This window comes from Tachysurus fulvidraco, chromosome 12 (assembly GCF_022655615.1).
Source record: "Tachysurus fulvidraco isolate hzauxx_2018 chromosome 12, HZAU_PFXX_2.0, whole genome shotgun sequence".
Lineage (NCBI taxonomy): Eukaryota > Metazoa > Chordata > Actinopteri > Siluriformes > Bagridae > Tachysurus > Tachysurus fulvidraco.
Genome location: NC_062529.1, coordinates 24,611,297 through 24,626,869, shown reverse-complemented (window position 1 = coordinate 24,626,869; position 15,573 = coordinate 24,611,297). Strand labels below are relative to the sequence as shown.

Here is a 15,573-nt window from a genome sequence, read left to right as displayed (position 1 = left end):
TTGTGTGCCAAACCCACGGCTGGTGTTTCCAGTCCTACTGCTAATAAAACTGCTTACACATAAATGATGATCACCTGAACAATGTTTTACACACACGTGAGATCAGAGGAATAATAAATATATAAACACAAAGCAAACCAGAAGACATTTTTATCTCAGGCGCATTTTAAAGGAAAATTGAAAACCATCAGAATCAAATCAAAAAGTGATCAAAAATCATCATACGATGGCTCGAAATCTCATCCTGCTGAAATATAGATGATATATATATATATGTGTGTGTGTTGGGCTATTGATCGGAAGGTCATGGGTTCGAACCCCAGGTCTGGTCGCTCAGTTGTAAATCACTCTGGATAAGAGTGTCTTCTGAATGCTGTGTATATATATATATATATAAAATCCTAATACATTTAATCTTATCCTATCTTTCTATCTTTCACTAAATAGGCAAAATCCAGTGTATCGATCAATTTGTTCTGTTTAAACACTGGTAAAGTTACGTGTTACAGTTTGAAAACGATACATGCCAGTACAACTATGGGCCTTTTTACACCCGGTCACTTCCTGTGTGTTGTCTCTGATCCGATAGCTGTCTGATTTGTTAAAACTGTTCCATTTACATCAGGCCACATAAACGCGTCTCGGCGAATCGGATATCGATCTGATCTTTCTACTCCCGCCCAAAATGCTAATATATTTTACCTCATTCATTCATTCATTCATTCATTTTCTACCACTTATCCGAACTTCTCGGGTCACGGGGAGCCTGTGCCTATCTCAGGCGTCATCGGGCATCGAGGCAGGATACACCCTGGACGGAGTGCCAACCCATCACAGGGCACACACACACTCTCATTCACTCACACACTACAGACAATTTTCCAGAGATGCCAATCAACCTACAGTACCATGCATGTCTTTGGACCGGGGGAGGAAACCCCTATTTTACCTCATTTCCGGGGTAATTGAAAATGAACATGCTTTGGTGTATGAGGTTGCTACAAAAAACAGCATTTACTGTTTGCTGCATTTTCGCTGGCGGCAGCAGCGCGTTTTAAGACCCGACGAGACGCCTGGGTGAAAGATCACCTGCGAGTGACGTACTTCCGTTTGAGAGGAGTATAGCGCTGACGTATGTGGCTTGAACAACCACATTCATTTACACCTGTCCAGTTTCATCTGAAACGCGTCCCAGACCACCTCCTGAAGGGGTTTGTACCATCGGGTTTATATCCGTCTCCAAACCGTTCGGAGGGCATTTAGACCTGGTCTTTTTACCATCGGGTAGATATCAGATCACAGAAAACGCAGGAAGTGACCAGGTGTAAAAAAAACCCAACAAGAAAAAACCGATCACTTCTAATGTGTTCTTGAATAGCGAGGATCAACTGAGTGAAACAAATCAGGAAGTCGTCCATTTCTCGGCAGTCCCATTTCCCGTTCAATCTGCTGGCTCGTATTTAGGATCGTCGTGAGGAACGATGTAGAACACGGCAGGTTTGAACAATACTTTTTTATTTAGAATAATCATAAACACACATCGAGAAAAGAGCAGCGACTGAGTTATAAGGCTCTATTTCAACTTGAACCGGTCACAACTTTTGAAAAAGAATCGATTATGATGTGCTGACGGATGTAGCGTCAAATTTCCTTTTCCGGCTTTACTGAGAGTTACGAGACGAATAATGTTCAGAAATTTCTCAGAAATGCAGCAGCAGCAGATTTGGATTGAGATTAGTTTGCTTTTACTTCTGTGATAGCAACACACACACACACACACACACACACACACACACACACACACACACACACACACACACACACCATTAATCTTCCAACTAGCTCTAGCATCTTATTGCAAACTGGAAAAAAGTCATCAGAAAGTGCAAAATATTTTTGCTTGTACGGATCCAGAAACAGTTTCACAAAGTGTCATGTTTCTCTCATACACAGAGATCTAATCAGCAAAATTGTGCTTCAGATTCAAACCGAGACGCTCGGCCTGCTCGTCATCGGCAGTGCTTCAGTTCTGTATCTGACTGTTTTAACTGTAACCTAAATTTCATAAACCTCATCAGCACAGATTGATTTTATGAAACAAAGTCAAATATTCCACATTATTTAAATGTGTACAAAAACATTCTGACTAGTTATTTGAAGCTTTATGTATCTGGACATTGAACCATCAGGACCATCAAGTTGATAAGACATCAAGTGGTAGCTCAATGGTTAATGGATTGGAGAACCACCATGTTAAGGGATTGGTTAAGGGACTGGTTAAGGGACTGGAGAACCACCAGGTTTAGGGATTGGTTAAGGGACTGGAGAACCACCATGTTAAGGGATTGGAGAACCACCAGGTTAAGGGATTGGTTAAGGGACTGGAGAACCATCATGTTAAGGGATTGGTTAAGGGATTGGAGAACCACCATGTTAAGGGATTGGTTAAGGGATTGGTTAAGGGATTGGAGAACCACCATGTTAAGGGATTGGTTAAGGAATTGGAGAACCACCAGGTTAAGGGATTGGTTAAGGGACTGGAGAACCATCATGTTAAGGGATTGGAGAACCACCAGGTTAAGGGATTGGTTAAGGGACTGGAGAACCATCATGTTAAGGGATTGGTTAAGGGATTGGAGAACCACCAGGTTAAGGGATTGGTTAAGGGACTGGAGAACCACCATGTTAAGGGATTGGTTAAGGGATTGGTTAAGGGATTGGAGAACCACCATGTTAAGGGATTGGTTAAGGAATTGGAGAACCACCATGTTAAGGGATTGGTTAAGGGACTGGAGAACCATCATGTTAAGGGCTTGGTTAAGGGATTGGAGAACCACCACAATGACACTGATTGGCCCTTGAAGAAGACCCTTAACTGCTCATTTTTATAAAATAAACTAATGTCGCTCTGGATAAAGGCATCTGCCAAACAACATCAACGTAAATCTATGTCTAGTGGACAAAAGCAATTTGTTTAGAACTCAAACCTGTTCAATTCGTGCGGTCAGTCAAACTAGCTAATAACTTTCAGAACACAGTAATAAATATTCTAGCACTGATAATGGTAGATTGTGATTTCCAACACTGTAATAAAATAATTGTGCTATAGCCCCCTAGGCTACGCTTCCCAGATTCCTAGAATCCCCAGAAGCCTCTTTAATAGCCGCTGAACTAAAGGACACATGAACCGCCGATGGAAAGGCAAAATATTCTCCTAGCTAAGTTTGTCTGCAATTCAAATCACTGGCTTGATTCCTAGTTCACCTGCTGTTTGTAAAGCCCTTGTTAGAAAAGATGCATACGATCAGACGTTCCTCACGCGTTAATCCTGTATCCTTACCGATTGCCTCCAAAGAAAGAGAACAGTTGAGTGCTTTGTGCTCTTAAACGGCGTACAGCCAAGTTTTGTTAGCGTAACCTTTCCTTGTCCGACGGCTTCGCTTCAAATCAGAGGCGTGTGCTCAAAGGTTCGTGTTAACTAAATACTGTCCTTATATTTAAATTTTTCTGTGCTATAGTCTCTTCTTTAAATGAAAGGAATTATTTCATTTATTCTTAAATCATGTCTACCTCCAGTTTAATGATCTTAATTCTACTTCTGCTTTAGATTTTATTTGGAGTTCATTTTTTGTTGTGCTTTTTTTTGTGGCAATTGGTTTTTAAATCTGATTTTGTTGCTCCCAGATCGTTTCTGTCCAACATTCCATGTGGAAAGGTGCACAAAACAAATGCATCCAGGTTTTATATACACATATATATATAAGTAATGCCACTGTGCCACGATATTAAAAGTAAAGTGTTGTCCTTTTAAGGAGTCTGTTGGATGTTCATCCACCATGCAAAGAGAAACATTCCTGTTACAAGCAGTTTAACTGAGCAAGAAATAAAGCTTTCTTTTCATTGACCATGCTTCTTACACATTTCTACTCATGCTTTGCTCCCTGAAGACTCCCTACTCACACATTTCGATCACTTCTATCTGGCAAGGTCAGAACGAATGGGAATAACACTCCTTTAGCCTCCGTGGGAGCTTTCAGAGGTTCTTCTTCAAATCGAGCACCTTCTTCCTCCACGATAAACTGCAGAGTCTGAGTCTTGTTGACACAGTAGATGCAGTTTCCAATCACGGCACACCTGAACGGTAGCGGGCTCCCTTGCTGATAGGAAGCACAGTCGTGCCACATCTTGACTATGGTGTTGTACTTAAACACGTTGATGCCTTGTTCGCGGTTGACATCAAACCTGTAGATGAAGCTCTTCAGAGCAACCATGTCAGTGGATTTCTTCCTGCTGTTGTTGTATGGACATTCTTGCCACTCATCCCTCTTGGGGTCATACTTCAAGAGGCGGTAGAAGAGAGTTCCTCCCGATACGTACAGCTCTCCATTGCAGGTGGTAGCCTCATGGGCAACTGCAAATGCTCCTTTGGGCAGCGGAGCCACAGTGGTCCAACGGTCCATACGAGGGTCATACTTCTCCACGGTAAAGAGACATTCCCCACCAATGGCATACAAAAAGCCATCCATGGACACTAATTTGAGCTGTGACCTTGCTTGGTTCATAGGCCTTATCTCGCTCCAGCGGTCTGTTACAGGATTGTAGCAGAAAACTTTGTCTGACGCCTTGCCTTTCTCCCCATATCCTCGGATGCCACCTGCAACAAACAGGTAGTTATACAAGCAACATATGCCACAGCCTTTGGTATTAATATCCTCGGGCATTATGGTCAAAGTGTGCCAATCCTTGGTATTCTCGTTGTAGTAGTAGATCATGTGGTTGTCCTCAAAGGAGGTGACGGAGAGAGGGCTCTGTGGCCGGCTGTTGCCCCTGCTAGGGGGTCTGCTGCCCACTCTCTCAAAAACGTCATTGATCTCAGCCACCATCAGACACTTGCGTCCCTCCATGCGATTTCTCAAAACTAAGTCGCGCTCAGAGCCCGTGAGACGCCCGTAAACAGCGGGATCTTTCAAAACCTGCAGAAAGTTGTCACTTATGAAACGATACGCCGTCTCCTTCAGTTCACTTAGTCGCTGCTTTTTAGCGATGGTTAGAATCTCGTAGCAGTTCTGCGTCGTGAGCTGCGCAGACATGGCATCGATTGCTGCCTGCACTGCACAGGGGATCTGTAAGATCTTCGCACCGGTGACAACATCGACGATGTTATCCTTGTTCACATTAATGTTGGAGGTATAAACATAATCTATCAGGACAGACAGTGTTTTGTAGCTAACGCCTTTCACTTTCAGAATGTCTCGAGAAAGCCTGGCTTTAAAATAGTCACTTTTTTCAGCTAGAACAGATTTATGTACTTGGACCTTCTGCCTGCCTACTTCAATAACTAAATCAGGCTTCTCTCGAAGAGAGACAGAATTTTTTACCCCGTTATCGCTGTGTTTTATGTCATGTACAGACTCGTTTGTAAAGTGTCCATGTGCAGCTCCTTGTAATAAACATAAATTTCCCAGTGATTGTTCCATCGATCTGCTTTCCTTTGAGTCAGAAAAAGAGTCCTGTGAAAGAGAGGACACGTTACTGACGACGCTTGGACTCCTCATGATTTCGCTCTCATAAACATAAGATTTAGCCATTTCCCCTCTGGTTTCCGACCTCAGGCCAAGTAAAGATCTCTCAGCCGTGGCTCCGTTCGCCTTCTCGTTTACTCCATTTTTGCTCGATGACTCGCTCTGCGTCTTAACGCTAGCATCCGCTGGTTGAACGTGATCCTGAAACCCGCTGTCACTGGAGTTTCCATCTTGCAGACAGTCTCCTGAACCCGAGCAGCGCTTTCCCAGATTTCCAGTCTCTGCTACACTTCCAGATTGCATATTATCCCAGGATCTTTGCAGTATTCCTGTCTCGGAAACACAAGCACTAACTTCTCTTGAAATAACCTCTTCAGTCCCTTTGGTAATGATGGACTTCTCCGAGTCCTCGTGAGCCGCTGCGTGAAATATGACATCTGCTTTTATGGTGAACATGTTATTCATTTTTGTAAGTGAAAAATGACGAAGGACAAAAGTAAAAAAACAAACAGAAAAACTAACGACGTGTCAGAATTTAGCAACGATCATCCTTTGCTGACTGACTCCCTTTAATTGCTTGACTTGAGCTGTATGTTTTTCAGAGGCAGCATCTCTTGACAGATCCTAATTGACAGAGCCATTTCCAGCTTGTCAATAAAAAGTGAAAGAAAGTCCTCTGCGTCACCCCTATATCCTTTCTTCTGAGTAGACCGTCTGGCTTCAAACCTGCATCGAGACAAAAAGTGCAGTTATTTCATACATTTTATTTTGTTTTTCACCGTCACATTAAAATGTGATGGGTTTGCAACCCCAAAACCTCAAGGAGAAAATGCCATTGCTCGACATTCTCAGTACGCAAAAAAACTGATTATTTTGTCTTCATTGATTCATGATTGTCTTGATTGTTTAAGCATTTTACATAATTAAATTATGTCCTAGAGTTGGAGACCATTTCATATAGAAAGTGTGAACAGAGTGGAGCCCTGTTATTTGGCTCTTTTCAATGAGTCAGTGCACTCGACTCGACTCGACTCGACTCATTAATAGGGGCCTTTAAGACAAAGAGTGTTTAAATGTGATGTTCAGCAAAAACAAACTAAAGCTCAAAATAGCATCATACTTTGCATTACATTGTTTTTTATTCAAAATTCAAAATATATTCATTATAATTTAGATGATTTAAATGATATTATTTAGATTTTTACGTTTCATGCAAAGTGGTAACGGTTCATTAAACCTCTAAAAGTGTAGTGTACAGTGTAGTGTACAGTGTAGTGTAAGGTGTAGTGTAAGGTGTAGTGTAAGGTGTAGTGTTCAGTGTAGTGTTCAGTGTAGTGTACAGTGTAGTGTACAGTGTAGTGTAAGGTGTAGTGTAAGGTGTAGTGTACAGTGTAGTGTAAGGTGTAGTGTAAGGTGTAGTGTAAGGTGTAGTGTACAGTGTAGTGTTCAGTGTAGTGTAAGGTGTAGTGTACAGTGTAGTGTAAGGTGTAGTGTAAGGTGTAGTGTACAGTGTAGTGTAAGGTGTAGTGTAAGGTGTAGTGTAAGGTGTAGTGTACAGTATAGTGTACAGTGTAGTGTACAGTGTAGTGTAAGGTGTAGTGTAAGGTGTAGTGTAAGGTGTAGTGTACAGTATAGTGTACAGTGTAGTGTAAGGTGTAGTGTAAGGTGTAGTGTTCAGTGTAGTGTTCAGTGTAGTGTACAGTGTAGTGTACAGTGTAGTGTAAGGTGTAGTGTAAGGTGTAGTGTTCAGTTTAGTGTTCGGTGTAGTGTAAGATGTAGTGTAAGGTGTAGTGTTCAGTGTAGTGTTCAGTGTAGTGTAAGGTGTAGTGTACAGTGTAGTGTAAGGTGTAGTGTAAGGTGTAGTGTACAGTGTAGTGTACAGTGTAGTGTACAGTGTAGTGTACGGAGTAGTGTTCAGTGTAGTGTACAGTTTAGTGTTCGGTGTAGTGTAAGGTGTAGTGTACAGTGTAGTGTTCAGTTTAGTGTACGGAGTAGTGTTCAGTGTAGTGTACGGAGTAGTGTTCAGTATAGTGTACAGTTTAGTGTTCGGTGTAGTGTAAGGTGTAGTGTACAGTGTAGTGTACAGTTTAGTGTTCAGTGTAGTGTACAGTGTAGTGTACAGTGTAGTGTTCAGTTTAGTGTACAGTGTAGTGTTCAGTTTAGTGTACAGTGTAGTGTTCAGTTTAGTGTACGGAGTAGTGTTCAGTGTAGTGTACGGAGTAGTGTTCAGTATAGTGTACAGTTTAGTGTTCGGTGTAGTGTAAGGTGTAGTGTACAGTTTAGTGTTCAGTGTAGTGTACAGTGTAGTGTACAGTGTAGTGTACAGTGTAGTGTTCAGTTTAGTGTACAGTGTAGTGTACAGTGTAGTGTACAGTGTAGTGTTCAGTTTAGTGTACAGTGTAGTGTTCAGTTTAGTGTACAGTGTAGTGTACAGTGTAGTGTTCAGTTTAGTGTACAGTGTAGTGTACAGTTTAGTGTTCGGTGTAGTGTACAGTGTAGTGTACAGTGTAGTGTACAGTGTAGTGTTCAGTTTAGTGTTCGGTGTAGTGTACAGTGTAGTGTACAGTGTAGTGTTCAGTTTAGTGTACAGTGTAGTGTACAGTGTAGTGTTCAGTTTAGTGTTCGGTGTAGTGTACAGTGTAGTGTACAGTGTAGTGTACAGTGTAGTGTTCAGTTTAGTGTACAGTGTAGTGTACAGTGTAGTGTACAGTGTAGTGTTCAGTTTAGTGTACAGTGTAGTGTTCAGTTTAGTGTTCGGTGTAGTGTACAGTGTAGTGTACAGTGTAGTGTTCAGTTTAGTGTACAGTGTAGTGTTCAGTTTAGTGTTCGGTGTAGTGTACAGTGTAGTGTTCAGTTTAGTGTTCGGTGTAGTGTACAGTGTAGTGTTCAGTTTAGTGTACAGTGTAGTGTTCAGTTTAGTGTTCGGTGTAGTGTACAGTGTAGTGTAGTGTAGTGTTCGGTGTAGTGTACAGTGTAGTGTACAGTGTAGTGTTCAGTTTAGTGTTCAGTTTAGTGTTCGGTGTAGTGTACAGTTTAGTGTACAGTGTAGTGTTCGGTGTAGTGTACAGTGTAGTGTTCAGTGTAGTGTTCGGTGTAGTGTACAGTGTAGTGTTCAGTTTAGTGTTCGGTGTAGTGTACAGTGTAGTGTACAGTGTAGTGTTCAGTTTAGTGTTCGGTGTAGTGTACGGTGTAGTGTACAGTGTAGTGTTCAGTTTAGTGTTCGGTGTAGTGTACGGTGTAGTGTACAGTGTAGTGTACAGTGTAGTGTTCAGTTTAGTGTACAGTGTAGTGTTCAGTTTAGTGTTCGGTGTAGTGTACAGTGTAGTGTACAGTGTAGTGTTCAGTTTAGTGTTCAGTTTAGTGTTCAGTTTAGTGTTCGGTGTAGTGTACAGTGTAGTGTACAGTGTAGTGTTCAGTTTAGTGTACAGTGTAGTGTTCAGTTTAGTGTACAGTGTAGTGTTCAGTTTAGTGTTCGGTGTAACGTTTCGGTGAAAAATAAAAAATGACATCGAGTCGGCTCCCATTGTTCACATAAAAGATTCGGTTCAAAGAGCCGACTCTATTATTAACGACAGTCGTTTCCTCTTGAAATGTTTTCGGAGCATGCGCAGTTTGCATAATCACGGTGTCATTGAAGCGAAAAAAAATAAAGGAAGATATGAAAAAAGACGGAGTGAGAAAAGGAGTGTGTGTGTGCGTGTGTGTGGGGGGGGAGAGAGTGCGTGTGTGTGTCTGTGTGTGTGTGTGTGTGTGTGTGAGAGAGAGAGAGAGAGAGAGAGAGAGAGAGAGAGAGAGAAAGCGCGCGGTGTGTGTGTGTGTGTGTGTGTGTGTGTGTGTGTGTGTGTGAGAGAGAGAGAGAGAGAGAGAGAGAGAGAGAGAGAGAGAGAGAGAGAGAGAGAGAGAGAGAGAGAGAACCGAGCATTAAAATGACTCCTAGACCAAAGATTTAGTGCAGATTTCAGCTGAATGTCATCAGTCGAACCGCAGAATTAAATCAGGCTTCAGAGCAGAAACACGTCGTGTTTTTCAGCACAATATCAATAAGCACTTACGTGTTAAAGCGCAGTTCCTGCTTCTAGACCCCCGAGCTGCAGGTGAGACCCCGTGTCCAGGTGAAACGGTTGCTTGGTTACGATGTATTCTCTCCTCCAGCATCAGTCACCGATCAGACGCGCGTGTCATTGCTCCTGTTACCTGTTACATCTTCACCAGTGTAAACTGCTCCACACTACAATGTCTCTGTTCTCCTGCTCTATCTCTCAGCCGCACACACACTCACACACACACACACACACACTCACACACACTCACACACACACAGGCTGTATATATCTCATCCTGTGCTGTGTGTCTGAGATACAACAGCACGTATTTTTGTTGCTCTGTACGCTATAAGGGGAGTTGTGGATGTAACCGCACCCCTTTCTGTGTTAACCCTACACACCAAATTAAATCCAACACACAAATCTGATCCAACACTACAGTAGCGCCTGTGACACTCCGTGTGGAAAGCCACAAGGGGCAAAAATGCTTAAAAAAAATCTATGGACGTCAAAGAGGATCACAACGTCTTAAAATTCACCCAGTGTTTTAGGACAGGTTAATAAACGGTGTTATTTCATAAATTAATAATTAATAAATGGGGTAATTGTATGTTTTGAGGTTTGCTGTTTGTCTGTTCATTTTTTTTTTTTTTTTTTTTTTTTTTTTACATAGAAGCGTACAGGAAGTGTCTGTAAAACGCTCCAGTCAGCAGAGTTCTGAACTTTTCAGAAATTACATATTGAGGTCAAGTGGAAAAAACCTCAAACAAACATAGGGAACGTGTCCTAATGATGTTTAATGGAGTAACTTTATTTAGTGACCTGCACTTTTATGTTGGAAAGTTTGATTTCCAGCAGTTTCAGGGCCAGTTTTGTACCACAACCATAAACTTACTGACCTCTACATTACACTGCTGGACCCTGATGGGCCCTCACTAACACTTCAACGTCTGCAATTCTGCTCCATTCATTGCTTTCCCTAGTCTCTCTCTCTCTCTCTCTCTCTCTCTCTCTATATATATATATATATATATATATATATATATATATATATTGTCAGGACTCAACCCGGACTTTTGGCCACGTGCTGTTTTTGTTTATCTTCTTCGTCACGTGTCTGCCCCGCCTTCGTCTGCCCCTCCCTGTCTTCACACCTGTTCCTTATTGTTTCATCATGTCTTTTTATATTTAAGTGAGCCTCGTTGCCGAGTGCAGCGCGGAATCATTAGTTACGTTTACCCCTCGTCATGTCTAGTCTTTGTTAAGTGTCTTCCTTTGTATTGCTTTTGTTATCGTCTTTATGTCGTTGTCTTTATCATTTATTAAACCCCTTTCATTTGAAGCTATCCTGCATACGGGTCTGTCTCCTTCCGCTTCCGGTTGTGACATATATATATATATATATACAGGTTTATCCCACAACAAGACAAACAAAACCATAAGATTAAGATAAGAAAGATGACACCTGTTTTAATGATGCTAACTGTTTGCAAAAACAAAAACTAACCGTCATTTTATTTTTAGCTTAATGTGCACTGTAGATCGTACATTGGTAGCTTGTATCATACTCTGTATATTGTGGCCTTTATTTCATTATTTATTTATTTTTTTTGTCGTTATTTTTGTCTGTGCTTTTGACAGTACCAAATTCCTTGAGTGTGTAAAACTTACTTGGACAATAAACCATTCTGATAGTGAAATAACACTGTGTTATTTCATAAATTAATAATTAATAAATGGGGTAATTGGATGTTTTGAGGTTTTCTGTTTGTCTGTTCATTTTTTTTTTTACATAGAAGCGTACAGGAAGTGTCTGTAAAACGCTCCAGTCAGCAGAGTTTTGAACTTTTCAGAAATTACATATTGAGGTCAAGTGGAAAAAACCTCAAACAAACATAGGGAACAATGTTTCTCATTAGTCGTGTCCTAATGATGTTTAATGGAGTAACTTTATTTAGTGACCTGTACTTTTATGTTGGAAAGTTTGATTTCCAGCAGTTTCAGGGCCAGTTTTGTACCACAACCATAAACTTACTGACCTCTACATTACACTGCTGGACCCTGATGGGCCCTCACTAACACTTCAACGTCTGCAATTCTGCTCCATTCATCTGCTTTCCCTAGTTTCTCTCTCTCTCTCTCTCTCTCTCTCTCTCTCTCTCTATATATATATATATATATATATATATATATATATATATATATATATATAACATTCTATCATTCATGGCTTTATTCATTTGATGTAGATATATTTATATATTTATGTGCACTTGTTTCTTTTGTAAAGTTTCTACTATTTGCATGTATGGTACATGCTGAACAGCTACTGTATGTACCTTTACTATCTATCTATCTATCTATCTATCTATCTATCTATCTATCTATCTATCTATCTATCTATCTATCTATCTATCTATCTATCTATCTATCTATCTATCTATCGTCTTTTGGCCCCTTTGGCCTTCCACATTTCCAGCACAAGAAGCAGTAGCAGACAGCCTGTAGGTGAGGCGTTCCTCAAAGACAGCTCAATATGTACTTACATTACACAATACAGAGCTGTTCAGCAAATAATCCCTAGGATCAGACAAAACTAGCTTCCTGTCTGTACTGAATACAGTGCTGCAAGAAAATGGTTCCAGTCTGGTCCAGGATCCTTCAGAGTAGTTGGTAAATGACCATAATCAGCCTTGGTGACATCCAGTGTCTTGCTGTAAGCAGGGTTGTGTTCTAGTTTATAGTGTGTAAGCACAAAAGGAGGACGTGGACGTGTGGAGTGAAGCACGGTTTAAAGAGCGGAAGCCATTTTTTATTATCGTCATTTTTATTAAACAGGCTGCAAGAAAAGTACCAATGACATTCCTGTACTATTCAGACGGGATTTGAATCAGTTGCTGCTTTTATTACAATCATAAATAGTTCACATGTCTATAATATGTATAATATGTATAATATGTAAAATAATTTTTTTAACTGTTCTGCGTCACCATACGTGCTTTCCTTTTGTCAGGCCAAAGTATGAGCTCTTCTCAGAGTCTCTTTCTCCTGGAGGAACCCTGGGGGTGATGCCTTCGTTACCCTCCTCCTCCTCCTCACGTTCAACTAATCCACAGTAAGGTTTAAGAGGAAAAAGATTACACAAGCGCTGAAGATGTACAGAGTTAACACAAGGATTATTAAAGCTGTTCCACACTCACTGGTGTATTTTCAGGACAGTTACAGTGTTAAATAAATGAAATGGCAGGGACAGCTTGACAACACGCATGCCCGGACGGCTCGGTCTCTGCGGGGACTGACTAATACATGCGTCAGCTGTTCACACAGCCAGACTGAGAAGTTATTTCTATACAAACAAAACAGAAGCCCTTGTGCATCTGACCTCGAAGTGAATTATTACATGTTTTTTTTTTGCTCAGCGTGAGCTAGATTCGTAGGAATGGAGGGGGAATGAACCCCCCCCCTCCCCTTTAAAAAAAAAAGGTATTACAAAAAATGTATATTTCCAAATCCTGCAATAAAACTCTTGACATGAAAATGTATATTTTTTTTATATTCAATGCAATGGACTTTTATTTTTTGTATATAACTAATTTATGCATTCTGAGGAAGGAAAATTAGGACATTCATTCATTCATTTTCTACCGCTTATCTGAACGTCTCGGGTCACGGGGAGCCTGTGCCTATCTCAGGCGTCGAGGCAGGATACACCCTGGACGGAGTGCCAACACATCACAGGACACACACACACACACACTCATTCACTCACACATTACGGACAATTTTCCAGAGATACCAATCAACCTACCATGCATGTCTTTGGACCGGGGGAGGAAACCGGAGTACCCGTAGGAAACCCCCGAGGCACGGGGAGAACATGCAAACTCCACACACACAAGGCGGAGGCGGGAATTGAAACCCCAACCCTGGAGGTGTGAGGCGAACGTGCTAACCACTAAGCCACCGTGTTAGGACATTAATTTAAAGGACATTAAAATAGACACAAGGTGAGCCGCTTGATCTTTTATCTTTCTGTTACATTTGTTTGCATTTCACGCATAGCAACAGTTAAAATAAATGCCACTTGTACACTTTTTCAAAAAGATGTTCCTCAGGGCTCCATGTTTGGTCCATTTATAGTCTGGTCCAATAATGACCAACAAACCTGATCGCTTTAAATCTTAAAGGCAAAAAGCCGACCTTTACCACATAACGTGCAATAACGTGTCCTATTTTAGCAGCTTAAACGACAAGCTTTCATCTTTTACATGTTCACTCACAGAGAAGAAGGAGGCGATTAGACTTTCACAAGCTGTAATTACAAGGCGGATCTTACGATCGTTACTTCATGCACTCCAGGAAAAAGCTCGTTAAAATACGTTACATAAAAATATAAACTTGCTCTGGACGACTTGAGGAGAAAAAAAAAGAATAAAAGGTTAATGTTATTTTTGTGTCGATGGTGTGACTAAAGCTAAGCTAATCATATAATAAACCTAAAGAGAGATTAACCCTTTTTGTCATCCACATTTAAGGTGAAAATTCCAGTCAAACTCGTAGATTCATGAAATGTGCCTCGCCCTACGTTCACTAACGAGTGACTTCTTGAGTGACGCTCGATTCCTCACTTCACAACAACTTACACATAAATGTTGACAGCTTTTTTTGTCTTATACAACATCTAGAGCTAAAAGATACAACACTGACTATATATAAAATATAAACTTAGATTATAACATTTACTAAAAAATTAAATTTTACTAAAAAAAAAAAAAATCGAGGCTGATACGAGGCTAAAGTTTTGTACTGTACTCGATCCTGAAATTTGAACTGTGTTAATTGTTTTAATAAATACAAATAATATTGTATTTATACGTATAAATATTTAAAAACATTTTAAAAGTTTTTTTTATAGACTTTCCTATTGCCTACCTAGCTACAATTCCAACTAAGGATATCTGTTTTACACACACACACACAAAAAAACAGAAACTTGCATATTTACAGCAAAATTTACAGAATTTCTAATGGACTTTTTACACCTGGTCACTTCATGCGTTTTCTGTGATCTGATATCTACCTGATGGTACAAAGACCAGGTCTAAATGCCCTCTGAAACGTTTTGGAGACGGATATGAATCTGATCGCTCGAACCCCTTCAGGAGGTGGTCTGGGACGCGTTTCAGATGAAACTGGACAGGTGTAAATGCATGTGGTTGTTCAAGCCACATACGTCAGCGCTATACTCCTCCCAAACGGAAGTACGTCACTCGCAGGTGAGTCTCACAGTCGTGCATCGCGCCAGAAACGGAAATGGGGTAAAACATATTAGCATTTTGGCCGGGAGCAGAAAGATCGGTTCGATATCTGATTCGCCAAGACGTGTTTATGTGGCCTAATGTAAATGGGACAGCTTTAACAAATCAGACAGCTATCGGATCCGAGAAGACACATGAAGTGACCGGGTGTAAAAAGGCCCTTAGTCTCAGAACGAAGAACTTCTATAACTGATAGAACAGTTTTTTTTTAATCCCATACTGCTGGTAGTTTCTGAAAATTGTGAACTTGATTGTCAAGAATCATGTTATTATCATATTCCTCTTCTTCTTCTTATTGTCATAACAGCTAGCATGATCGCTAACAATCGCTCAATCCATGTGTTCAGAGACATAAAGTGGAGAATTAAAGCTTGGGCAGACAGAAGCAGCCGAGCGCTCTGGTGTCGCTGTCGAGAATCTGTAGCTGATTGCTTTGCAAATTTAATCCCAATCTGAGAACGCATAGCATGAAACTAGCACGAAATACGTAGCATTCAAACCAAACGATTCACACGTTACTTAATTAGCTTTTAACTTCAGTTTTCTTAATCACACGTTCAGCTGTTATTCAATCAGCTTCAGAGGTTGTAACTTGTATCAGTTTTAAAAAAAAATAAATAAAAAAAATCTGTACAGGCCACGCCCACAAGCAACCTGCACAGGCCACACCCACAAGCAACAAACTAGCAC

The 15,573-nt window shown here is 40.8% G+C and overlaps 1 protein-coding gene across 1 annotated transcript; it reads right to left on the bottom strand.

The window, feature by feature from the left end:
* Positions 1 to 1,498: 1,498 nt before the first annotated feature.
* Positions 1,499 to 10,010, bottom strand: LOC113641458 (kelch repeat and BTB domain-containing protein 11). The gene is made up of 2 exons (XM_027144146.2): positions 9,575 to 10,010; positions 1,499 to 6,248 (listed from the first exon to the last, which is right to left on the bottom strand). The coding sequence occupies exon 2, from the start codon at positions 5,985 to 5,987 to the stop codon at positions 3,957 to 3,959; it is 2,031 nt and encodes a 676-aa protein (XP_026999947.2). The 5' UTR covers positions 5,988 to 6,248; positions 9,575 to 10,010; the 3' UTR covers positions 1,499 to 3,956.
* Positions 10,011 to 15,573: the final 5,563 nt, after the last annotated feature.

Coding starts and splice junctions, on each gene's coding strand:
- LOC113641458 (XM_027144146.2), bottom strand. CDS start 5,987: ATGAATAACATGTTCACCATAAAAGCAGATGTCATATTTCACGCAGCG.